Below are 25,191 nucleotides of genomic sequence, written 5' to 3' on the forward strand. Positions count from 1 at the left end.
CTTTTTTTTTTTTTTTTTACATCTTTATTGGAGTATAATTGCTTTAAAATGGTGTGTTAGTTTCTGCTTTATAACAAAGTGAATCAGTTATACATATGTTCCCATATGTCTTCCCTCTTGCATCTCCATCCCTCCCACCCTCCCTATCCCACCCTTCTAGGTGGTCACAAAGCACCGAGCTGATCTCCCTGTGCTATGGGGCTGCTTCTAACTAGCTATCTATTTTACGTTTTGTAGTGTATATATGTCCATGCCACTCTCTCACTTTGTCACAGCTTACCCTTACCCCTCCCCATTTTCTCAAGTCCATTCTCTAGTAGGTCTGTGTCTTTATTCCTGTCTTGCCCCTAGGTTCTTCATGACATTTTTTTCTTAAATTCCATATATATGTGTTAGCATACGGGATTTGTCTTTCTCTTTCTAACTTACTTCACTCTGTATGACAGACTCTAGGGCCATCCACCTCATTACAAATAGCTCAAATTCTTTTCTTTTTATGGCTGAGTAATATTCCATTGTATATATGTGTCACATCTTCTTTATCCATTCATCTGATGATAGATACTTAGGTTGTTTCAATCTCTGGGCTATTGTAAATAGAGCTGCAATGAATATTTTGGTACATGACTCTTTTTGAATTATGGTTTTCTCAGGGTATATGCCCAGTAGTGACATTGCTGGGTCATATGGTAGTTCTATTTGTAGTTTTTTAAGGAACCTCTATACTGTTCTCCATAGTGGTTGTACCAATTCACATTCCCACCAGCAGTGCAAGAGTGTTCCCTTTTCTCCACACCCTCTCCAGCATTTTATTGTTTCTAGATTTTTTGATGATGGCCATTCTGACTGGTGTGAGATGATATCTCATTGTAGTTTTGATTTGCATTTCTCTAATGATTAATGATGTTGAGCATTCTTTCATGTGTTTGTTGGGAGTCTGTATATCTTCTTTGGAGAAATGTCTATTTAGGTCTTCTGCCCATTTTTGGATTGGGTTGTTTGTGTTTTTGTTATTGAGCTGGATGAGCGGCTTATAAATTTTAGAGATTAATCCTTTGCCAGTTGCTTCATTTGCAAATATTTTCTCCCATTCTGAGCGTTGTCTTTTGGTCTTGTTTATGGTTTCCTTTGCTGTGCAAAAGCTTTGAAGTTTCATTAGGTCCCATTTGTTTATTTTTGTTTTTATTTCCATTTCTCTAGAAGGTGGGTCAAAAAAGGATCTTGCTGTGATTTATGTCATACAGTGTTCTTCCTATGTTTTCCTCTAAGAGTTTGATAATTTCTGGTCTTACATTTAGGTCTTTAATCCATTTTGAGCTTATTTTTGTGTATGGTGTTAGGGAGTGATCTAATCTCATACTTTTACATGTACCTGTCCAGTTTTCCCAACACCCTTATTGAAGAGGCTGTCCTTTCTCCACCGTACATTACTGCCTCCTTTATCAAAGGTAAGGTGACCATATGTGCGTGGGTTTATCTGTAGGCTTTCTATCCTGTTCCATTGATCTATCTTTCTGTTTTTGTGCCAGTACCATACTGTCTTGATTACTGTAGCTTTGTAGTATAGTCTGAAGTCAGGGAGCCTGATTCCTCCAGCCCCGTTTTTCGTTCTCAAGATTACTTTGGTATTCAGGGTCTTTTATGTTTCCATACAAATTCTGAAATTTTTTGCTCTACTTCTGTGAAAAATGCCAGTGGTAGTTTGATAGGGATTGCATTGAATCTGTAGATTGCTTTGCGTAGTAGTCATTTTCACAATGTTGATTCTTCCCATCCAAGAACATGGTATATCTCTCCGTCTATTTGTATCATCTTTAATTTCTTTCATCAGTGTCTTATAGTTTTTTCCATACAGGTCTTTAGTCTCCCTAGGTAGGTTTATTCCTAGGTATTTTATTCTTTTTGTTGCAATGGTAAATGGGAGTGTTTTCTTGATTTCACTTTCAGATTTTTCATCATTAGTGTATAGGAATGCCAGAGATTTCTGTGCATTAATTTTGTATCCTGGTACTTTACCAAATTCATTGATTAGCTCTAGTAGTTTTCCGGTAGCACCTTTAGGATTCCCTATGTATAGTATCATGTCATCTGCAAACAGTGACAGCTTTACTTCTTCTTTTCCGATTTGGATTCCTTTTATTTCCTTTTCTTCTCCAATTGCTGTGGCTAAAACTTCCAAAACTATGTTGAATAAGAGTGGTGAGAGTGGGCAGCCTTGTCTTGTTCCTGATCTTAGTGGAAATGCTTTCAGTTTTTCACCATTGAGGATGATGTTGGCTGTGGGTTTATCATATATGGCCTTTATTATGTTGAGGAAAGTTCCCTGTATGCCTATTTTCTGTAGGGTTTTTATCATAAATGGGTGTTGAATTTTGTAGAAAGCTTTCTCTGCATCTTTTGAGATGATCATATGTTTTTTTCTCCTTCAATTTGTTAATACGGTGTATCACGTTGATTGATTTGCGTATATTGAAGAATCCTTGCATTCCTGGAATAAACCGCACTTGACCATGGTGTATGATCCGTTTAATGTGCTGTTGGATTCTGTTTGCTAGTATTTTGTTGAGGATTTTTGCATCTATGTTCATCAGTGATATTGGCCTATAGTTTTCTTTCTTTGTGACATCCTTGTCTGGTTTTGGCATCAAGGTGATGGTGGCCTCATAGAATGAGTTTGGGAGTGTTCCTCCCTCTGCTATATTTTGGAAGAGTTTGAGAAGGATAGGTGTTAGCTCTTCTCTAAATGTTTGATAGAATTCGCCTGTGAAGCCATCTGGTCCTGGGCTTTTGTTTGTTGGAAGATTTTTAATCACAGTTTCAATTTCAGTGCTTGTGATTGGTCTGTTCATATTTTCTATATCTTCCTGGTTCAGTCTTGGCAGGTTGTGCATTCCTAAGAATTTGTCCATTTCTTCCAGGTTGTCCATTTTATTGGCATAGAGTTAATTGTAGTAATCTCTCGTGATCCTTTGTATTTCTGCAGTGTCAGTTGTTACTTCTCCTTTTTCATTTCTAATTCTATTGACATGAGTCTTCGCCATTTTTTTCTTGATAAGTCTGGCTAATGGTTTATCAATTTTGTTTATCTTCTCAAAGAACCAGCTTTTAGTTTTTTTGATCTTTGCTATCATTTCCTTCATTACTTTTTCATTTTTTTCTAATCTGATCTTTATGATTTCTTTCCTTCTGCTAACTTTGGGGTTTTTTTCTTCTTTCTTGAATTGCTTTAGGTGCAAGGTTAGGTTGTTTTCTCGAGATGTTTCCTGTTTCTTAAGGTAGGATTGTATTTCTATAAACTTCCCTCTTAGAACTGCTTTTGCTGCATCGCATAGGTTTTGGGTCGTTGTATCTCTATTGTCATTTGTTTCTAGGTATTTTTTTATTTCCTCTTTGATTTCTTCAGTGATCACTTCGTTATTAAGCAGTGTATTGTTTAGCCTCCATGTTTTTGTATTTCTTACAGAACTTTTCCTGTAATTGATATCTAGTCTCATAGCATTGTGGTCGGAAAAGATACTTGATACAATTTCAATTTTGTTAAATTTACCAAGGCTTGATTTGTGACACAGGATATGACCTATCCTCAAGAATGCTCCATGAGCACTTGAGAAAAATGTGTATTCTGTTGTTTTTGGATGGAATGTCCTATAAATATCAATTAAGTCCATCTTGTTTAATGTATCATTTAAAGCTGTCTTTCCTTACTTATTTTCATTTTGGATGATCTGTCCACTGGTGAAAATGGGGTGTTAAAGTCCCCTACTATGAATGTCGATTTCCCCTTTTATGGCTGTTAGTATTTGCTTTATGTATTGAGGTGCTCCTATGTTGGGTGCATAAATATTTACAATTGTTATATCCTCTTCTTGGATCGATCCCTTGATCATTATGTAGTGTCCTTCTTTGTCTCTTCTAATCGTCCTTATTTTTAAGTCTATTTTGTCTGATATGAGAATTGCTACTCCAGCTTTCTTTTGGTTTCCATTTGCATGGAATATGTTTTTCCATCCGCTTACTTTCAGTCTGTATGTGTCTCTAGGTCTGAAGTGGGTCTCTTGTAGACAGCATATATATGGGTCTTGTTTTTGTATCCATTCAGCCAATCTGTGTCTTTTGGTGGGAGCATTTAGTCCATTTACATTTAAGGTAATTATTGATGTGTATGTTCCTGTTCTCATTTTCTTAATTGTTTTGGGTTCATTATTGTAGGTCTTTTCTTTCTCTTGTGTTCCTTGCCTAGAGAAGTTCCTTTAGCATTTGTTTTAAAGGTGGTTTGGTGGTGCTGAACTCTCTCAGCTTTTGCTTGTCTGTAAAGGTTTTAATTTCTCCATCAAATCTGAATGAGATCCTTGCTGGGTAGAGTAATCTTGGCTGCAGGTTTTTCTCCTTCATCACTTTAAATATGTCCTGCCAGTCCCTTCTGGCTTGCAGAGTTTCTGCTGAAAGATCAGCTGTTAACCTTATGGGGATTCCCTTGTGTGTTATTTGTTGTTTTTCCCTTGCTGCTTTTAATATGCTTTCTTTGTATTTAATTTTTGACAGTTTGATTAATATGTGTCTTGGCATATTTCTCCTTGGATTTATCCTGTATGGGACTCTCTGTGCTTCCTGGACTAGATTAACTATTTCCTTTACATATTAGGGAAGTTTTCAACTATAATCTCTTCAAATATTTTCTCAGTCTCTTTCTTTTTCTCTTCTTCTTCTGAAACCCTTATAATTCAAATGTTGGTGTGTTTAATGTTGTCCCAGAGTCTCTGAGAGTGTCCTCAGTTCTTTTCATTCTTTTTTCTTTATTCTGCTCTTCAGTACTTATTTCCACTATTTTATCTTCCAGGTCACTTATCTGTTCTTCTGTCTCAGTTATTCTGCTATTGATCCAATCCAGAGTATTTTTCATTTAATTTATTGTGTTGTTCATCATTGCTTGTTTCATCTTTAGTTCTTCTAGGTCCTTGTTAAATATTTCTTGCATTTTCTCTATTCTATTTCCAAGATTTTGGATCATCTTTACTATCATTATTCTGAACTCTTTTTCAGGTAGACTGCCTATTTCCTCTTCATTTATTAGGTCTGGTGGGTTTTTATCTTGCTCTTTCATCTGCTGTGTTTTTCTGTCTTCTCATTTTGCTTATCTTACTGTGTTTGGGGTCTCCTTTTTGCAGGCTGCAGGTTCATAGTTTCCGTTGTTTTTGGTGTCTGTCCCCAGTGGCTAAAGTTGGTTCGGTGGGTTGTGTAGGCTTCCTGGTGGAGGGGACTAGTGCCTGTGTTCTGGTGGATGAGGCTGGATCTTGTCTTTCTGGTGGGAAGGTCCATGTCTGGTGGTGTGTTTTGGGGTGTCTTTGGACTTATTATGATTTTAGGCAGCCTCTCTGCTAATGGGTGGGTTTGTGTTCCTCTCTTGCTAGTTGTTTGGCATAGGGTATCCAGCACTGTAGCTTGCTGGTCGTTGAGTTAAGCTGGGTGCTGGTGTTGAGATGGAGATCTCTGGCAGATTTTCGCTGTTTGATATTATGCGGAGCTGGGAGGTCTCTTGTGGACCAGTGTCCTGAAGTTGGCTCTCCCACCTCAGAGGCACAGCACTGACTCCTGGCTGCAGCACAAAGAACCTTTCATCCACACAGCTCAGAATAAAAGGGAGCAAAAGTTGAAAGAAAGAAAGAAAGAAAGAAAAAAAAAAAGAAAGAAAGAAAGAAAGGAGGGAGGGAGGGGGAAGAGGGGAGGGAGGCATGGAGAGAAGGAAGGAAGGAAAGAAAGAAAGAAGATAAAATAAAATAAAGTAAGATAAAATAAAATAAATATATTAAAATAAAAATAATTTTTAAGAAAAAAAAATTTAAAGAAAACAAACAAAAAAAACCGGATGGATAGAACCCTAGGACAAATGGTGAAAGCAAAGCTATACAGCCAAAATATCACACAGAATCATACACATACACACTCACAAAAAGAGGAAAAGGGGAAAAAATCATAAATCTTGCTCTCAAAGTCCACCTCCTCAGTTTGGGATGATTCGTTGTCTATTCATGTATTCCACAGGTGCAGGATACCTCAAGTTAATTGTAGAGCTTATCTGCTGCTTCTGATGCTGCTGGGAGGGATTTCCCTTTCTCTTCTTTGTTCTCACAGCTCCAGGGGCTCAGCTTTGGATTTGGCCCCACCTCTGCATGGAGGTCAACGGAGGGCGTCTGTTCTTCGCTCAGACAGGACTGGGTTAAAGGAGCAGCTGCTTCGGGGGCTCTGGCTCACTCAGGCGTGGAGGCGGGAGGGGTACGGAGTGCCGGGCGAGCCTGCGGCGGCAGACGCCAGCATAACGTTGCACCAGCCTGAGGCGCGCTGTGCGTCCTCCCGGGGAAGTTGTCCTTGGATCCCGGGACCCTGGCTGTGGCAGGCTGCACAGGCTCCCCGGAAGGGAGGTGTGGATAGTGACCTGTACTCATACACAAGCTTCTTGGTGGTGGCGGCAGCAGCAGCCTTAGCATCTCATACCCGTCTCTGGGGTCTGCGCTTTTAGCCGCGGCTCGCGCCCGTCTCTGGAGCTCCTTTAAGCAGCGCTGTTAATCCCCTCTCCTCGCCCACCAGGAAACAAAAAGGGAAGAAAAAGTCTCTTGCCTCTTTGGCAGGTCCAGACTTTTCCGCAGACTGCCTCCCGGCTAGCAGTGGTGCACTAACCCCCTGCAGGCTGTGTTCATGCCGCCAACCCCAGTCCTCTCCCTGCGATCTGACGGAAGACGGAGCTTCAGCTCCCAGCCCCGTCCGCCCCAGCGGGTGAGCAGACAAGCCTCTCGGCACCGCTCCTGTGTGCGGGAATCTCTCCACTTTGCCCTCCACATCCCTGTTGCTGTGCTCTCCTCCGCGTCTTCGAAGCTTTCCCCCTCTTCCACCCGCAGGCTCCGCCCGTGATGGGGCTTCCTAGTGTGTGGAAACCTTTCCTCCTTGACAGCTCCCTCCCACTGGTGCAGGTCCCATCCCTATCCTTTTGTCTCTGTTTATTCTTTTTTCTTTTGCCCTACCCAGGTACGTGGGGACTTTCTTGCCTTTTGGGAGGTCTGAGGTTTGCTAGCTTTCAGTAGGTGTTCTGTAGGAGTTGTTCCACGTGTAGATGTATTCATGGTGTATCTGTGGGGAGGAAGGTGATCTCTACGTCTTACTCTTCCTCCATCTTCCCCTCTAGGATCTCTAATGATGTTTTTAAAATAAACCTTACTCATTAGAATATAGAAAAGCTGGATTCGTAAAAGTCTTTCTCCAAAGGAGGAGAAGGAGGAGGAGGGGGATAAGGAAGGAGCAGCAGCAATCATCAAAACATTCAGTGCAGTAATAAGAGACAGAACAGCCCCAGGTGTGCCCATCTCCATAGGATTGCCTGTTAAGTATACAGAGGGCAGCAGGACCTTGAACCCCGTTTTTCTGATAACAGACCCTTAGAAGTTCTGAGATTCTAAAGGATGGACCCACATAGGCAAATAAGCTGGGGTTTAAAAGCGAGTTTGACTCAGGCTCTAAAGTGAAAATATTTTCATTTTTAGATAACTTGCCAATGATGGGTGAAGTATTATGGAAATGTAGCCAATCCTCGATCTCAGCCCAGTCCCTACCTACTTTATGAAACTATACTTAAACCAAGAGATAATTAGTTAAAAGCAACTCAGATCTGTGTGTGTGTGTGTGGGGGGGTTCCCTTTTCCTCCTTTACTTCTCTTTACCTTGGTTCCTCTTTGGTCGTCCAGGCTCTTGTTTATCTCAGAGAATAACTATAAATGTTAGAGTTGATTAATATCTTCATCAGCAGTTTCCTGGTGTGAATCCCAGATGACTCTCATTATTTACTCAAGTGTTTCTTTCCTTTTTTTTTTTTTTTTTGCGGTACGTGGGCCTCCCACTGTTGTGGCTTCTCCTGTTGCAGAGCACAGGCTCTGGACACACAGGCTCAGTGGCCATGGCTGACGGGCCCAGCCACTCTGCGCCATGTGGGATCCTCCCAGACCAGGGCATGAACCCGCGTCCCCTGCATCGGCAGGCGGACTCAACCACTGCGCCACCAGGGAAGCCCTACTCAAGTGTTTCTTTATGGAGTGTTGGATGTCAGCAAATGACTCTCTGAAAGAAGTACAACGTTTTCTTAAAAAAGGCAACATTTAATACCCGCAGTGAAGATGAAGTCATACATTCAGATATCCACTTGCCTTTTTCTCTTGGGGGAGTGGATTTTCTTCTAGAAGCAAGAGAAATTTTATGACCTGGTATTTTAAGAAAGAAGTTAGGATTATATATATGCTCTACTAATCTCAAATATTATCAGTCTTCCAGTTTAACTGTGGCAGAATGCATTGCTTTAATCTTCAAATGCATGCTTATTAACAAAGTGATTTTCTTTTAAGTGAGATGGGTATTTCAATGGGCATTGGTGAAAGCAAAGTCTTGATGGAATTTTAAAATGGCTTGTTATTTTAAACAAATTATGTCTATTTCATCATGTGGTCTACTTTATCATGATTTCTAAGAGAAGAAAGAAAATGAAGAACAGTTCATCATTTTTCAGGTAGTAAATTCCCAAGAGTAGATACTTGTAAGTTGTATATTAGCAACCTGAACTTTAGGAGGAGAATATGGTTCATTGTTTGTTTTTTCTAGCATCAGTGATGGTCATTTTAGACATATTGAAAGTACATTTTACTGGCTTGCTTATTTATTTAAAAAATAACTCCCCAATTAAAATTTATGCCTTCATTTGCACTAACATAGTACTGATTACATGTCTACCTTGTTTGTTCTTAGCTGATCACAAGACTGTCTCCTACCTCTACACAAAGCTGTAATCACCTTGAGGTCTAGAACTGTACCTTATTCACTTTCATGCTTATAAAAACCTGGCTCAGTGCCTGTTTCATGGATGTTCAATAAATAATTGCTGAGTGTATTCTGATTACTGCTGCTCTGTTTCCATTTTTACTGGTAGTGTTTTGGTAGTCTTCATAAAATGAAACTTTGAAACAGTTTTGTGCCAGTATCTAGAATTAAAATGGGTCATGTCAAGAAGGTTACATGTTAGAAAGAACGTGGCATTTGAAATCAGAAAGACTTGAATCAGGCGTGGCATTTGAAATCAGAAAGACTTGAATCAGGCAATCTGGGAAGTCAGGGCCTTTCAAATTGTGGATCAGGAGACCTTGGGTACAGTTAGTGGGGCATGTCTAAAATATATTTTAAATAATAAAATATAAAATTTTAAAGAAATAGGCTAGGAAAGGATAAAACATTTCATATTACTTCAAGAATCTTTTTGTTTCAAAGATAGATGTTTGCGTGCTTTTGCCTGTGTGTGTGTGATGTAAAACTTGTTCACAATTTAAAATGCAGATTGTTGTCAAAAAAAGTTTAAAAAACAGTAAGCTTTGGATATTTGAATGTTTCATAATAGTTCTGAGCCTTGAATTTCTTATCTGTAAAATACAGTCAAATGATAACTCTTTTGAAGGTCTATTCTGAAGACTAATGGTAGTAGTATATGTAAAATATTTTACATAGTACCTGATTTACATAGGAGACATGCAAAAGATGCTGCCTTTTACTAAAACTAATCCATTTAAAAGTTAATTGATTAAGATCTATTCAGGTGTACACAGGACTGAGTTAAGACTTTAAATCCATACAACTAATTTTCAAAATACTTTCTGATTTGAAAAACAATGATCTTAAAAAAATTAATCAGCAAGGACATTGCTTAATTAATTCACTCTGTTTATTGATTTTTCTTTGAGATCACTGCTTTTCAATTCAATAGAACTATTTTTATTTACCAATCCATCTACTCAAGTAATATATTTAGAAGCTGGAATATATCCAAAGGAACATGACAGAAATTTTTAGGTGATTCCAAACTTCTCCAATGAGGAGCAGTTATAGAATCTGGTGAAAGCCTACAAAAGAGACTTATTTCAGATGACATTGATTTCATATATTAAAAGGATTGTTGTGTGCCAGAGAAAGTAAGTGTGTTCTTGAAAAAAGGAAGAATGAAGACCAACTTTTTGGAAGTTATGGAATAATAGAGTTCAACTCAAAATAAGAAACAAAGAATTATACCTAAGTCTGGTCCTGAAACATCATAGCTACATTAGAAGTGATGTTTCTCTGAGAAGGGCGAGTGAGTGTGGTGGGATTTGATATCATGCACACTGTCTTTTTAGTTTAAAAATTTGGTGATTTTTGATTGGCTTTTATGGGTTAGAAATCCTGATACACCATATACTGAAACTTTATGTTGAGCAACCCTGTGTGACATATGCATATGAGATATGTTTTTTGCATAAATGGACCTGAAATCTCAGTCCAGCAGAAAACACTGAGGAGTTTGCTAATTTTTATCCGTGAAGGAATCCATGCATTTATCAGGTCAGTTCCCATCTTTCACAGGCATTTAACTGCTTATCCCTGGCTTTACTCTGAATTTCTTCTTCATTTTGTCAATTACTTTTGTCTTTAGTACTTAATTAGAAACAAAAGGAGAAAAGAAGTCTATCTATTGGTCATTTTTAGCAACTCTACTGGATGTAAGCCCTGGTACAAATGTAGACAAGGTTTGGGAAATGATATGAGCATAGGAACACCTATAAAGAAGAAGAATACTGGGAGGCGAACTGATGATGTCTGGAAGGGGAGAGGAGACTCTATATAAAATGATGATTAGTCTTACCTAGAAGCCGACCAAGAAAGGGAGACCTACAGGGGAGGATTTTTTTTTTTTTTTTTTTTTTTCTGTAGCCTTTGGAAAGGCTTTGGGTGGCTTTAGATCTTGTTGGGAAAACGTAAAGGATATCCTCGTTCATAATGTAGTCTTAGTAGCTGAAAATGACTCTCCTCTCTGAAACAGTTTATAGACGAGAAATTGAGTTGTACTATATGTAAGCTTATTTGCCTAGTTAATATAGAGCTAAAATCAGAACATATATTATTTGACTTTGAATCCTGTATTCTAATACTAGTCCTGATGGATTACTGCCCTGAAACATTTTCTCTGAGTCTGATGGCCTCAGGCAGCTGAACCTTGTCTCTTAGGGTTTTAGCTATGGATTGTAATTACGTCAGGTATCTTCTATTTCTCACTATCAGTAGTAATGGAGAGTAGCTTTGTCAGAATGGTCCATAGAGCTGAATGAGGCCTTAGAGATCTCTTTCAGAAATTTTCAAACATTATTTTAAAGTGAAACCCTTTGTTCAAACAATATTTATGTAATAATAGTTTAATATATAAAACAAACCAGAAAGAGGATTAGGGGACCTAGACCACTGTCTGTCCCCACCTCCCACTCCCACCGCAGTACAACCATGAGGCTCCCAATCTTCATGTTCCCAAGAAGCATGATAATTAAAAAAAAAAGTCTATTTGATTGCCTTTGTTTTACAACCAGAGTTTCTTTGAATGCAGAAGAAAGAGGAAATTATTTTAGGACATCCTAGGAGAAAAATCCACTATCTTAAATATGGCAGAAACAGCCTTTAGGAATGGATTTCAGTGAGCATGACTCCACTGTAGTCCAGGGGAAGGAAAGATGTAAAACATGAGGAAATTGGCCCTAATGGTGCGCCAAACAGACATTTATAAATATTAATCAACTCAAGAGTACAATTGACCAACTATTTCTAGTACCTTTCCTAAAGAAAACAAAGTCTGTGAAAATAAATGTATTTCTCTAAATATAAACACTTGTTAGTGCTGATTTAAAATAATTTTGTATAGGTGCATTGTAGCAGCTGCAGCAATGGCTTTTTCCAGGGAATTCTGCAAAATAGCAACAGGTTTGGACAAGCCATCCTATAGTTTCATAGGGCAGTGTCTCTAAAGAGGCTGGTTTTCCCTTCATGTATTATCTGGAAATCAGTTGGAGCCTCCAGAGCCTTCTTAGGATGAGGTTCAGTGATTTTTGGATAAGAGAAATGGAGGGCCAAGATCAAGTAATCACAATTTACGTAGTGACAGCTCTGAGAACTTAGTCCCAAGGCCAGCTTTAGTGGTTACTGATGTTTTTAATGATTACATTGCCAGTGAGTGCATGTCTTATAATTTCCTGAGACCTGAGACTCCCTCAGGTGATGGCATATTTATAGCCTGTTTCAATGCTTTTTTCGTCCTGAATCCATGACTGAATGTTTAATAGTATCTGCTATTTCCTTGTCTGAAGACTCATCTTGCCCAGTTTCACTTACCAACTTAGCACATGGAGGTAACTCTCCCTCAGGAAGAAAGTAAGTCTGTGTGCCAGTCGTGCCAATCACCAGCACGTTTTTCTTCAGGTCAATGGAACACTGATGTCTCTTGAGCATATCTAGCCCTAGAAGCATATCCATGGGCTGCTCCTCAAGTATAGAGAAAGAGCATTGTAAGAAATCACCTTCGATTTGAATCTGAGCTAGGTGAACTCGGCCAATAATTCTCTGCGTGCCCACACCTTTAGCAATCCCAGCCCATCGTCGGTCCACCAGCCGTATGATATTACATCTCTCGGCACAAGCTTGGCTCATAATGGTCATTTGGGCACCCGAGTCAACAAAAGCCTTCAAAGGATGTCCATTCACTTTGCAGTTGATGTAGAGCATGGCCACTTGTCCAAAACTCTCTGGAACCTCTTCCATCGCTATATTCATGTTCTCCTCAATGTTCTGCTGCCGGATCTCTTCCTCTATTTTGGCCTGAGCTTCCAAATCAAATAGGTCAGCAGAATAGAGGCTAAGTCTCTCTTGCTCTCTCAGGGACCTTTCCCTTTGCTGCTCCATCAGGACCTGAGAAAAGGTCTCCAGGTTTCTGCTGAGCAGGGCTTTGGCCAAGGCAGGATTGCATTCCTCCAGCAGGGACAGATCATGGGGGTTGGAAAGCAGCATGTTTCGGATCAGGGCGGGGCTGTCCAGCCCTTGAGCAGAGGTCATCTTCTTTCCAGAGTCCAGGCCGCGGGACTGCTGGACCGACTGTGCCTGCTGGTGCTGGTGGTGCTGCTGGGAGCTGGATGTCCCAGGCACGGCTGTCCCGGTGAAATCGCTCTGAGGCAGGCTGGATGTTTGGCCCAGAGGCCGGGGCCCCACGTTCTCCTTCTGGAGTAAAACGACCATGTCGCCGTCTTTGAGGCCATAGGAGCCCAACGAACAGTGGTCGTCGGCAAGGAGTCGCTCCATGTAGACAATCTGGATCTCCTCGGCCGGGATGCCAGACTCAAGCTCACAGAGGACACGGAAGTTGTGGAGCTCAAAGTCAGGGCTGACCTGGAGGGAGAAGGTGGCCTCGGAGAGGTCCCTCCGCACACAGTAGACAGTGAGCAGCATGGCATGGGCCCGGGAAGGCCAGCTGGGCAGAGGGCATCGGGTTGCTCACTGGCTGAATGGAGCTGGTCTCTGTAGATGGCTCAGCTACACCTCACGACTCGGTGTCTTGTTTAGGTTCATTCACCTCTCAAGGAGGTGCAGCCACTCACACCAGTCTGGGTGACCGCTCGCCAGCCTTAGTGCCTGCTGCTTGGCCTCGTGGAACCTTGAGGGGACACGTGTGTTCTGAAGTCCATTTGTATGTGTGCTGCTTGGAACTTAGAATGCCTGTTCCCATAGAAACAAAGTCACTCGAGTCCATTCAGTTCCAAGGCTAGCCCTTCAAAACCTATTTAACCCATGGTCTGAAAAAGATTGTTTCAGCTTTTCCTAAACAACATATTAACATTTGTTCTTTGAGAATTGTATTCTATGTACTTTTACTTATCCCCCAAACAGTGAGTGCTTGTTTCCTACATGGGAAGTATCAGGCTATGTGCTTGGTATAAAAAAAAGATACGTCAGACTTGGTGCGTTCCCTTAAGGGTCTCACATTCTAGGGATAGATTGATGGTAAATGGGTAAATCACAATATCGGAGGTAAGTACTTTGCAGACATGCTCAGCATGCTGAGGGATGTCTTTAGAGAGAGGAGACAAGTGGATGTTGAAGGATGAGCATTTCCCATGTGGAAAGTGGTGAGAGTCACTCGAGACAAAAAGAATTGTATGTATAAAGCAAGAATTCATTACAAGGCCTGTTATTTCCAGAGAAATGTGAGACATTAAACGTCTTAATAGGATAAATCTGTACATGAATTCGAATGGCAGGATATGAAGCTGGAAAAAATTCATTGGAGCCAAGTTATAAGGAGTCACATATGAGCCCAAGGAGTTTAAATATTACCAATAAGCAAGAATCCTCCCCTCCCCACCCTTCCCCCCACAGAGGGAGAGAAAAAAGAGAAAAGAAAGGAAATGGAAGAGATTTGAAGCAGGTCTTTGCGATGTTTATTTGTTTTATTTAATTGATTTAAGGAAGAGGTTTCTCACAACAAATGGAAGACATACGTTTTGGCAGGAGGGTCAGGTAGAGGCTTTCTCAATGGCTCAAAGAGGGAGCTCTTGCTAGAATATGAAAATGTAAGAGGCAGTGGAGAATTAAAGTGTTTCATAAGTAGAATGGACAGGATATGTTTACCCATTGGATCTGGGGAGCAGAATTGTATGGAAAACACAGAGGGTCTCTAAAATAGGAGACTGGTTAGAAATAGGCCATTACCTTGAATGGATGAGTGAGAGGAAGCTTGAGGAGACCAATCTGACATCTATTCTGTAGTAAAATGCATGGCGAATGCCACACTGGAGGCCAGATTTGCCTCACTGACCCTAGGGCACAGCCCTGCCCCATACCAGAGTGGAGGCTCAAAGGCAAGGGTAATGTGGTGCCTCAGGGCAAAAGGAAATCATCTAGAAAATCCTTGAGTGCCAGTTCTTTTTCTTTAGATTTCACAATGTGTTTTGCCCTGTAAAGAGGTCATGCTTTCCTAGCTTGGTCTTCCCAAGTATATTTTCTTATGAACCAAAAGGTAGTCAATATCCTCTGCCTCATCCCCTCTCCTTGTTTCAAGTCTTGTCAGAAGACCTGCACTATTACTTAGAGAAAGGTGTTGCATCAGTCTAAAGAACTGGGGCGGGGGGAGGTGTCCCTGTTTCTCATGTGTTTGTGTCAGGTGGAGGACTATATTTCACTCATTGCTCTAATTATCCTAATGTTTCATACTCATATTCATTTATGTTTGGAATGTTGACTGAATGCCTACTGTGTGTGAAGCATGTGCAAAGCTTCAGGGATGCACATGATAATGTTAAATACAGGCTGTGTTCTTAAAGGAGCACAGTCTAAAATAGAGGACACACACACACACACACACAAATTGGGGGTTTAAAAAAGTATCATAGAATCTGGCAGAATGTGGGAGAATTAATAATATATGCGAAACAAATGCAGAATATGGAGAAGGCTGTTGGGCAGGGAAGGCTTCCTGAAAGAGTTGGACTTAGAAAGATGACAAGTCAGTCATGTGGGGGTGGGCTGGGGTGGAGGACAAGGCTGAGAAGAAGACTGCCTGACTTAGAGCCTTTAACAGGAAAGGCAGCACTTCAATGATAGGAGGATTTTATAAAAATTTAGGGAAAAAAAACTAGCATCATAATATTCTTGTAGAAAATTATGAATTATTTAGAACTATCTTTCACTATTTATAGAGATGGATGGCCCTTTGGCCCAACGATATTAAGTTAATAAATTTCTTCTGCGGTTCTTAGTGTCCTCATCAGAGATCAGTAGTGGTTTCCTCTGAGTCTGGGAACAACTATAAGGTGAGACATGTTCATATGCAAATTACTCTGCTAGGAGCAGATGAGACGTTGGTAGGGCTTACGTTCCACGTTCCTTTCCCCCTACCCCAACCAGCTTCAGACAATGTTTCTTAAAATCTTAATAAGTTAAGGAGATAATACTAGGGTTTTTGTCTTTTTAAGCAGTGAATAAAATTATTTTTGTAGAATAAGATTTTTTTTTGGCAAAGCAGGTATTCAGGATTCACATCCAAAGCAGCCAGCAACTTTTTCATGTTACCATTGCCTTCATACTGAACATAATTAAGTTTTATGCAGTATGTTTTATTATCTTGTTGTAATTCTTTACTTTTAGTGGCATTTTCATTTATGTGCCTTTTTACTATTTTACCCTTTACTGAGAACACACAGTGGAAAGCAAAGAGGACTCAAGGTCTGGCCAATGAACTGTCATCATTCCATAGATCACAGGATGGTCAGGATTGCAGGGAGCCTTCGGATTCTGTGGTCCAGTCAACCATCTAGATCTTAAACCTCTGTTGCAATTTGCAACAGAGGTTTAAGCCTGGAATCTGAAAAGATAAATATAGCCTCCTGGGGCTGTTTAGTACTTCATTTTGTATATTCTTTTATTTTTTTTCATTTTACTCAGTATTATTGGTGATTCAAATACCATATGTGTAATTCTCTTACCTCAAAATTTTAATTAAAAACCTCTTTTAATTATGTAATAAATGGGGGATCATTGGGAGTATATAAAGATACTCCTAAATGTAAAACGTTCTTATACCTTAAACCCTTATTGTACAGACCACTTGGAAATGGGTGGTCTGAATTATCTACGGGTACTAATCATGGTAACTGAAGGTTATTGCAACTTTTCTTTAGGAGTTTTTGTGAAGTATATACTCTTACTTTTCTTCCTTGGTAAGTACAATGTAGGAACATAATTGAATCTTTCTTTGATAAGTGAGACACCTGCAAGGTCTCAGGGCTATCACTCAGAAATCAATTCTCATTGTATAGCCTAAATACCCATAAAATAGAAAAGATGACACTTATTTCATACTGGCCAAGTAAATAAACCCAAAATTATTTTTATTTTTATTTTTGCGGTACGCAGGCCTCTCACTGTTGTGGCCTCTCCCGTTGCGGAGCAACAGGCTCTGGACGCGCAGGCTCAGCGGCCATGGCTCACCGGGGCAGCCGCTCCGCGACATGTGGGATCTTCCCGGACCGGGGCACGAACCCGTGTCCCCTGCATCGGCAGGCGGACTCTCAACCACTGCACCACCAGGGAAGCCCCAAAATTATTTTTTGAAGTAATCCACAGTAATACCTTTTATAATTTGCTTCTTTATAAAAACTTAATGCAGCAAAAATCCAGGTAATTAATGGTTCCACGTAGTACAGTGAGTTGATGTTTAAAGTACCATCTCTTGCTTTACAGAGCAAAACAAATGTCTTTTATCTGAAAAAATAATATAGCTACATGAATGTCATTATGTAGTGTATACAATAATTAAACCACATTAAGCAAATATATTAGCTTGCTGTATTTTGATTATTTCCTTTAAATACATGCCTGGTGTTACTTTAAAAATAAAGTGTAATTGAGACCTATTAAAACAGTTAAATCATCACTTGAGATTTTCAATGCCATTTAGGGAAAGATACAGAATTTTTTAAGCTCTATTCATAGGCTGAACAACTAAGTTTCCCACTGTATTCATAGGTTAAACAACTAACTTTCCCACTGTTTTTCTGTTTGCAATACAATACATTGTGCCAGAACTGCCACTAATGAATAACATTTATTTCTTCAGGTAGTTAATCATTTAGTAGACACGTTAAAATGCTCTGATGGAAGTTTAAGCTTTTTATTAGTTTGTTTGGAGGTTCCCCTATTAAAAAAGTTTAGCATTGCCCATTTTTGAAGCTTAAAGACCATGATAAGTCCTCTTAAATATATAAACAGATATGTAATTGAAGAAACTCAAGAGACCTGAGAAATTAGTCTGCTGGGACCCAGCTAGTGTTTTTTCTTTATTGTAAGAACTAAAGAATATGAACAGAAGACCCACACATGCCTGCCACACGTGTGCACACACACACACATGTGTGAGAGAAAAGAGCAAGCGCACACTCAGGATATGTTTTCAATTACTTTGAGAATGCAATGAAGATGATGTCACTTTTCAGGCGGGAGTATTTTTATCGTGCCTTTGTTTATTACTTTATTTTATAGATTATCATTTTAACAACATCATAAAAAGAGATGCATTTTAAGGTATACACTGCATATTGAAAGTAATATAATCTCTTGATAACTTTTAGTGTTTTCAATATATATATATACTTTCCATGTCTAAATATACATGTATGTGTATTTTCATTTTAAAGGAAGTTTGCTGCTATGATTTTGTACTTTGTCTTAAGAATATAAAATGTCTTAAGAATATAAGAATATAAAAAATATTCTGATCTATGGGATGCCCACCTTGTTTATTGAAGGTTTAAAGATTACTTATAATTTGCGAGGGAAACGTTTATAGATTAAATAAATTTAGTGTAACAAATTAAAAGCAGGATTAAAAACAATTTATAACTTTGTGGGTTGATAATTACTTTTCTTAACTTTCAGTGTACCTTAGATAAGGAATGTATTTATTTTCCTATTCCTGCTGTGAGAGTAGCCATATAACACAAAATAGTAGCAGAAATGATAATAGGGCCTTATGTTTTGAATTCAGCTGTGACTGAGGAAAATTATTCAAACCACTTTTTATCATTTACTCATTTATAGTAACTTGTAATGAGCTCATCTCAAAAACACTGTCATGATAGTTTAGAAATGCCAGTGGGATCTATTTATAAGTTCAAATACACTTTAATAGTTCTATCAATAATTTACTTGTGGTTTCTATACTTTTCTGCTTTGTCCTTCCTTAGTCCTAGTGAGAAACCAGTGGAAGTATCTTGGCTTGGTCTAATTAGTTATAAAAAAATATGCATTTGGAAAGTTACAGATTTGTTTAACTAGTTCAATTTCTGCCACTTGGAGATTAGCTCAGAAACATGTTAATAATTTCTCATAGTAAATATTTAATGACCACTTCCTATGAGCAAATCAGTGGACTAGTAGGGGCTTTGAGGACAGAAAGATGAATAGGAGTCACTTTCCTCCAAAGAACAAGATATCTACTAGGCCAGATAAGACTCAAGCACTTTGAATCATTTTATGTAACAGAAATTAGTAAAAGTCGTGATAGATGTATAAATAAAATGCTGTGCTTGGATAGAGGTTACTTGTTTGGGTGAGGGGTGCAGGGAGCGAGTAGGACTATGCAGAAAGCTCACTGGTGAAAGTGCTACTGAGTTCAACCTGGAAGTATGATTTGGTCACAGCCATAGTAAATTTTACCCCCTGGGTTTGGAGGAACAATCCTTTCCTTGATGTGTCATGCCACACACTTGACTCCTTTCTCCTCTTACACACATACATTTTACTGTTAATTTTGTTTCCTTGTAGATGCTATTATCAAATGGATGCAGTAGAATAGTAGGGTTGGTACAGGGAAGGAATAATAGTCTAGCCTTCTCCCTGAAACCTAGCATTCACACAGGCACCCACACAGACAAACAGAATGAATATCCATGTTTGTTTCTGTACAGAGCTTGGCTGGTTCAGCTAAGAGACAGTCTTTATCAGGAGGAAAAGCCTATGCAGTGCCTGGATTGAAATCTGCATAGGTCTTGTTCTCAGCTCACCTTCATCTGCTTTAGAGTTAGTGAAGATTCCTTCAGGACGTTGGCATTGCCTTGCCTATCAGTCTTAGATTGTTACTGTCTAGCCTGTGGAGATATTTTATTAGAAAATGTGTAGAGGCTGCATCAGGAATTTCCAAATGTCCTTGTAACTGCTTTCAGTGTGAGTGTATATAATTAGTGAATATTATACTTTATTTTTTAAAAAGGTGTTGATAATACTACACATGTATGGATAATACAGGGCAAAACGTTCTTTTCAGAACGTAACTTTCGTAACCAGTTTTTGCATTGTCCGCATATATTCACTTCTGACGCATGAGACATCTAACCCCAGGGCACAGAGTAATTAGCACGCAGTCCAAACAGGAAGGGTCTGAAGAGGCCTCCAGCCACCAGCCATGCCACCACAAAAGCCAGTAATGTGACAGGTCACTTCATTTATTGTGACACTTTGGGTCAGATAGAATGGATGTATGTTTCCTGATAGAAGAGAGGTATATTGGAAAGATCTCAAATAAATAAAGAAGCCCATTGTACCACAACAACATGGTCATTTTGATATTTTATGAATTATATGCATGATGGGTGATGTTTCTACAACTGTCTTATAAAAGACAAAATTTCCAAGTTGTTTATGTAGCTTTCTCTATTCTAAACAGCAGCTGAGTTAATTGATCACCATGGTAATTAGCATGGCTAAAATCCATCTGTCTGTAGAATTTAACTGTATTCTAACCATGAAAATGAGAAAGCCTGATAAACAAAAGCTTCAATTGAAAAAAAAAATAGCAAACAAAAGAGAAATCAACTCACCTATTTTGCTCAGATAAATTAAATCTAGCAGCCTAGATACAAGGAGAATTCTTTCTTAGGCCATCTAAATGATATCAGGTCCAGAGAATTTTCCTTCTTATTATCAGAATGGTTTGGGAGTGTTAATGTCTTCGTGGGCTATCTCTCTATTCTGAGAGACATGAAACTCCCAGGCTTGTCCTTTATTCCATTGTCATTTCCATTCCACTTATGAATATTCTGTTTCACTCAGCTCATAAAATGTGCTTAACTGCTGATATGCTTTTGTTTACTCATATATTGGTAAAATATTTCAGTGCTGCTAATTCACAGAACATGAATAGTCTGTCTTTGGAGGCCTCCAAAGGACACGTACTAATCAGAGAAACCACATACCCTGGCTTTCAAAATAAGAGACCCAATTTCAGATGTTGAGGGGAAAGAAGATAGGATCATTGATTTTTTTCTTTTTCTTTACAAACTATAAATGAAATGGAACAGAAATGTCTTTGGCAACCCTAACAAAACTTATTGAGTTTTGAGTCTTATTTTTCTCTATTTCCTTATTTTTCTACAAAGCAACCTAAATTACTATTAATCTTAAACAAAGACATGGTTTGATTTCATGTTCTTACTTCAGTGTGTTTCATCTAGAATGTAGAATTGTGGTGAGCCCTTCATGCCTGTGACTAAGAGACACTAGACCAAATGTTAAGGTAACTCATAAATTACTGCTTCTACAACATAAAATATACTGGCATTAGATTGACATCAAAAAGTGGAGCCCCACTGAAGTCAAGGTTTCTGATACTAAGATTGTGCTCTCAGACTATGTCTTTAGAGAAAAATTTAAACCAAACAGGATCATCAACTACTGAACTTGCAGTAAGCCAGCCTAAATTAAAAAGCAGTGACAATTTCAGGTAGGAGGTATACTTTGTGTTTGTTGGGATGGATATGTAGCAAATTTATCTAGCAGTTAGCCTCAGGTCTCTACCTTCTCTTTTGTAGTCCTAGGTAGATCATTCCTTTATGGTATTGAATTCTTCATCTAAAATAGCTAGGATCATCCTAGATAAAAGGTACCTCAATAAGAGAAAAAGAATTCATCTTACAATAAAATAGGCTCTAGGTGAATCATTTCTTACAAAGAAGGCTGCAATTTCTTTCCTTTGAAAATATCAACTCGTTGTGACTCTGTGACCATAAAACATCAACAAAATACAAGCATCTTAAAAAAACTAGTATCAAAGTATTTAATCAAGTTATATTATTCTATCCTTGTATACAACAACAATATTCAATATCTGCAGTAGTGGAAAAGCAGTCACACATACACACACACACATATACACACACTAGAACTGGGTTGGATACACAGATCAGTAAGACAAAGCCTGTTGTGGCTCTGAAGTGAAAAAAAGGGAGGGTTTAGTGTTCACTGGATTGGTCACATTATCTGAATGCCCTTGGACAAAGCATATATTTCTCTGATCCTCATTTTCCTCTTATATAAAATAGGGATAATGACAATGATCTCTTTTCCATAAGATTTTGCTGTGGGCTTAATGGATAGATAATTTGAATTTGTCCTGTAAATAGAAAAGCACTCTACCGAAGTTTTTTTCCCTCGATGAGTAGAAGCAATAATTAACAACCAGAAAAGTTAAGAAGAGAGGTTAGAATTTATAGTATCCTGAAGGTGATATGCAGATTAATTTTAAGCCCTCATTGACTAGGACTTGGTGCTTTTGTGCTTTTAGAGCTGTCCCTACTCTCTTCACCTCGCACTCCAGCTTCTCAGGGTAGTAGCAAGAATCTGTCACTAATTTGGTTTCAAAACCCCAAGAAGTATCCTTCAAAGTTGAAAAATAAATCCATTCAGAGTGTATTATCTCAACAACTTATTCAGTGTCATTTTTAACCATAGCAGTCTGTGAGCTGTTCTTCAGTGTTGTTTTTAACCAAAGGAAGTAGACAACAAGGTTCTGCTTGTAAGGCGCTTACAGAATTATTGAGCAGAAAGAACATAATGAAAAAGATAATCCATTCACCATAATTAAAACTGTTGCAAAGTAAGTCAAGTTAGTAGACAATCAAATTGTTGATGTTGATGCCAAAAGTATAAGTATGGTCCTTTCCCATAAATTATGGTTTGGAATCATTATTATGGACGGTCATGTGTTAGATGGAACAATGAGAGAGCCTCATTCCACATACCTTCCTCAAAGGTCCTTTTTTTTTTTTTTTAACCAAATCCTCAGAGCAATTGACAGAGCTGAGCAAATCAACACTCAAGAAACTCTTTCTTGAAGTAAAACCTACTACAGAAAAGTGCATGAATCACATACACACAGCTCCAAAACACTTTTCTAACAAAGCAAACACACATATGAATCCAGCACCCAATTTAAGAAAGAGAATTAACATTTGTGGTCACTTCCAGCCTCCACTTAGTCCCAAAAGCGACCACTATCCTGACTTCAAACAACATTGATTCATTTTGCCTGTTTTTGTTTCTTACGTAAATAGACTCATACAGTAAGTACTCTTGTGTTTGGCTTCTTTTATTCAACAATATGCTTGTGACATCTATCTATAGTATTATATGTAGATGTAACAGAGTCATTTGGACTGGACAGTAGGGGACTCCTCGGGACAATTGTAACAGCCATCTAGAAGTCCCCTTGAAGAACTGATATTTTGACGGTGGTCATTGATCCTGTGGCCATGGAACAGCAGATGCAGTCTCTCAGAGCAGGACCTTTGAACCTTTGTGATGGTGCACCTCATTAGTTAAAAAGAATCAACAAGAAACTTTGATCACATTCTCAATATGTGTATATTTATAAACTATATGTATAACATTATAAAATACATAAAGGATAGATAATTTAAATGGATCGGTTAAATACTACTTTTTGTCTACCCTCACCAATGCATCTGGAGGTGCAAGAACCTTACTTTTGAGACCAACAGAAAAAGCAATTAAGACTCTGTTGCTCTGGATGTATGCCCAAGGAAGCAGGCTTCCTTTCAGCGTGGCATAGGTTAGGATCAAAACAGGAAGGCAAGTATCTAAGAAAGCCTACCCTTAAGAGGTACTGCAGAGAACCATGCATGTAATGGCACTTCATGGGCTGAGAAGACAGTGTCACAGCCACAACCACTGAGTCAGGAGCAGCTGGAACACAACTCTGCCTGCCCTAGCTTTCCCACCTCTTGTACTGGCTTCAGGGCAAAAATGCAAAGGGCGTTTGAGGGACTCTGTAGAGAGTTCATGTGGGAACTGACAGTCAGATGATGAAGGTGCACCCAAAAGAAAAGAGGGAGATAGGAAGGTAGATTCAGAGCATCTTAACCTTTGCTGCCCAGTGGCTGGAAAAGTTTTCAGTGCTTTAGAAAGACGGTACTGCTGAATAACAAAGCTGTGATTTGTTATGCTTATACTTTTGAAGGCAGATACTGTTGCTGCCCCAGCTCATCTCCCTGAGCCCCGGCTTGTGTTCCTGTAAATGCTGACAGCTTCCCATTTCCAGAGCCTTGTGTCTTAGTTTCTGTGTCTCTCGGGAGCTTGCTCAGACCTCCTCAGCTTGGAAGTGCTGGGCTCTAATGTCTCCAGAAACAACTCTCAAGCAGCAAAAGATGGAATTTGGGTGGATAAATGCCCCAGCTTCTCCATCTTTCTGTGGGGCAATTCTGAAGTCTGCTCCACACGGTGCCTCCAGAGGTGTTGAACTGCAGTGGCCCACAGCAATGCTGTGTTCACTAGGTTTTCTCCCTGCCTTGTCTCAGTTTATCCACTTCTCGCTTGTGCATCCTGGAATGCCCTCCCAAATAAAGACTGTCTGCACCCACATCCTTGTCTTAGTGTTAACGTCTGAGGAGAAACAACCATAAATGAATTTGGGCGGGCAGGGGTGGTGGTGGTTACATATTTATCTATTGTGTTGTGTGTGGGTTTTCTTCAGTCATTTCTTCCAGATTCTCAAACAATTCATTTACATTTTACAAAAAGATAAACATGACGGGTTTACACCTCATATCATCTGGTCAAAATCTTGATGCCTGGTTCCAGGTTCAATGTGGGTGTGTAGCTTTCACTATTCTATCTACTCTGTAACAGTGTTCTCAATTGTTTGCTCTAAATTGGCTGATTCCGATTCGAAAGTGCTCTATCAATTAAGCTCACAGTTTTATGTATTCGGTAATTACAATATATAATAAAATGTAGACAGTTTGACATAAGTCTTAAGGTCATGGACTTTGGATGTACTGAGATTCAATTCCCCCACTTTGACACTTTTAGTTCTGTGCATAAATTTCTTTATGTTTTAAACAAGAGTCTCAGTGTTGATATCCCGTTGACTCCTGAGAAGTCCACCTGACGTTAGTTTTGTGGGCTTGTTTTAAGCATCAATCATGTTATGATTACTTGATTAAGGATGTGTTTCCATATTCTGCCCACAACTTCTTGAGATCAGTTCTTCAGTAGAAGTTATACAGATTTGACACTTATGTGTGCAAATTGGTAATTTGTATGCACATTTTTTACAGAGGCCTTATGTGTATCTCTCATTGTTTTGACAATATTAGCAAACATTAGAGAGACACAGACTTAAGCATCAGTTATTTGTATGCAATTCATGAGACTTATTGTGGTTCTTTGAAGAAAATTCATATTCTCTGACCAAGTTGTTTTACATTTGAAATATGGTTAGAATAGCAGCGTTTAGGTAATGAATAAACGTGTTGTTTCATTTTCTTTGTATCATATCATCATGTTTCAAATGTATTCTTAAGCATATACTTGGAGATGTTTTGATTTAGCTATTTTATCATCTAAATTTATAGTCCAAGACGAAAACTCCTTCTTGACACTAAATGCCAAATTATGTGCTTTGTGAGATGTTTTTGTTCATAAGAGGTCACAAAGGGAAGTACCTCTTCACTCAAGTGATTTTTATTCCTCATA

The 25,191-nt window shown here is 38.9% G+C and overlaps 2 protein-coding genes across 5 annotated transcripts in view; one reads left to right on the forward strand and one right to left on the reverse strand.

Moving 5' to 3' along the window:
• The window catches only part of PDGFD (platelet derived growth factor D), a 246,223-nt gene that overhangs the window by 124,267 nt on the left and 96,765 nt on the right, over positions 1–25,191 (forward strand). The window lies entirely within an intron of this gene.
• On the reverse strand, positions 12,115–13,314 carry DDI1 (DNA damage inducible 1 homolog 1). The gene has a single exon (XM_032641709.1). The coding sequence runs from the start codon at positions 13,312–13,314 to the stop codon at positions 12,115–12,117; it is 1,200 nt and encodes a 399-aa protein (XP_032497600.1).

This window comes from Phocoena sinus, chromosome 8, assembly GCF_008692025.1.
Source record: "Phocoena sinus isolate mPhoSin1 chromosome 8, mPhoSin1.pri, whole genome shotgun sequence".
NCBI lineage: Eukaryota > Metazoa > Chordata > Mammalia > Artiodactyla > Phocoenidae > Phocoena > Phocoena sinus.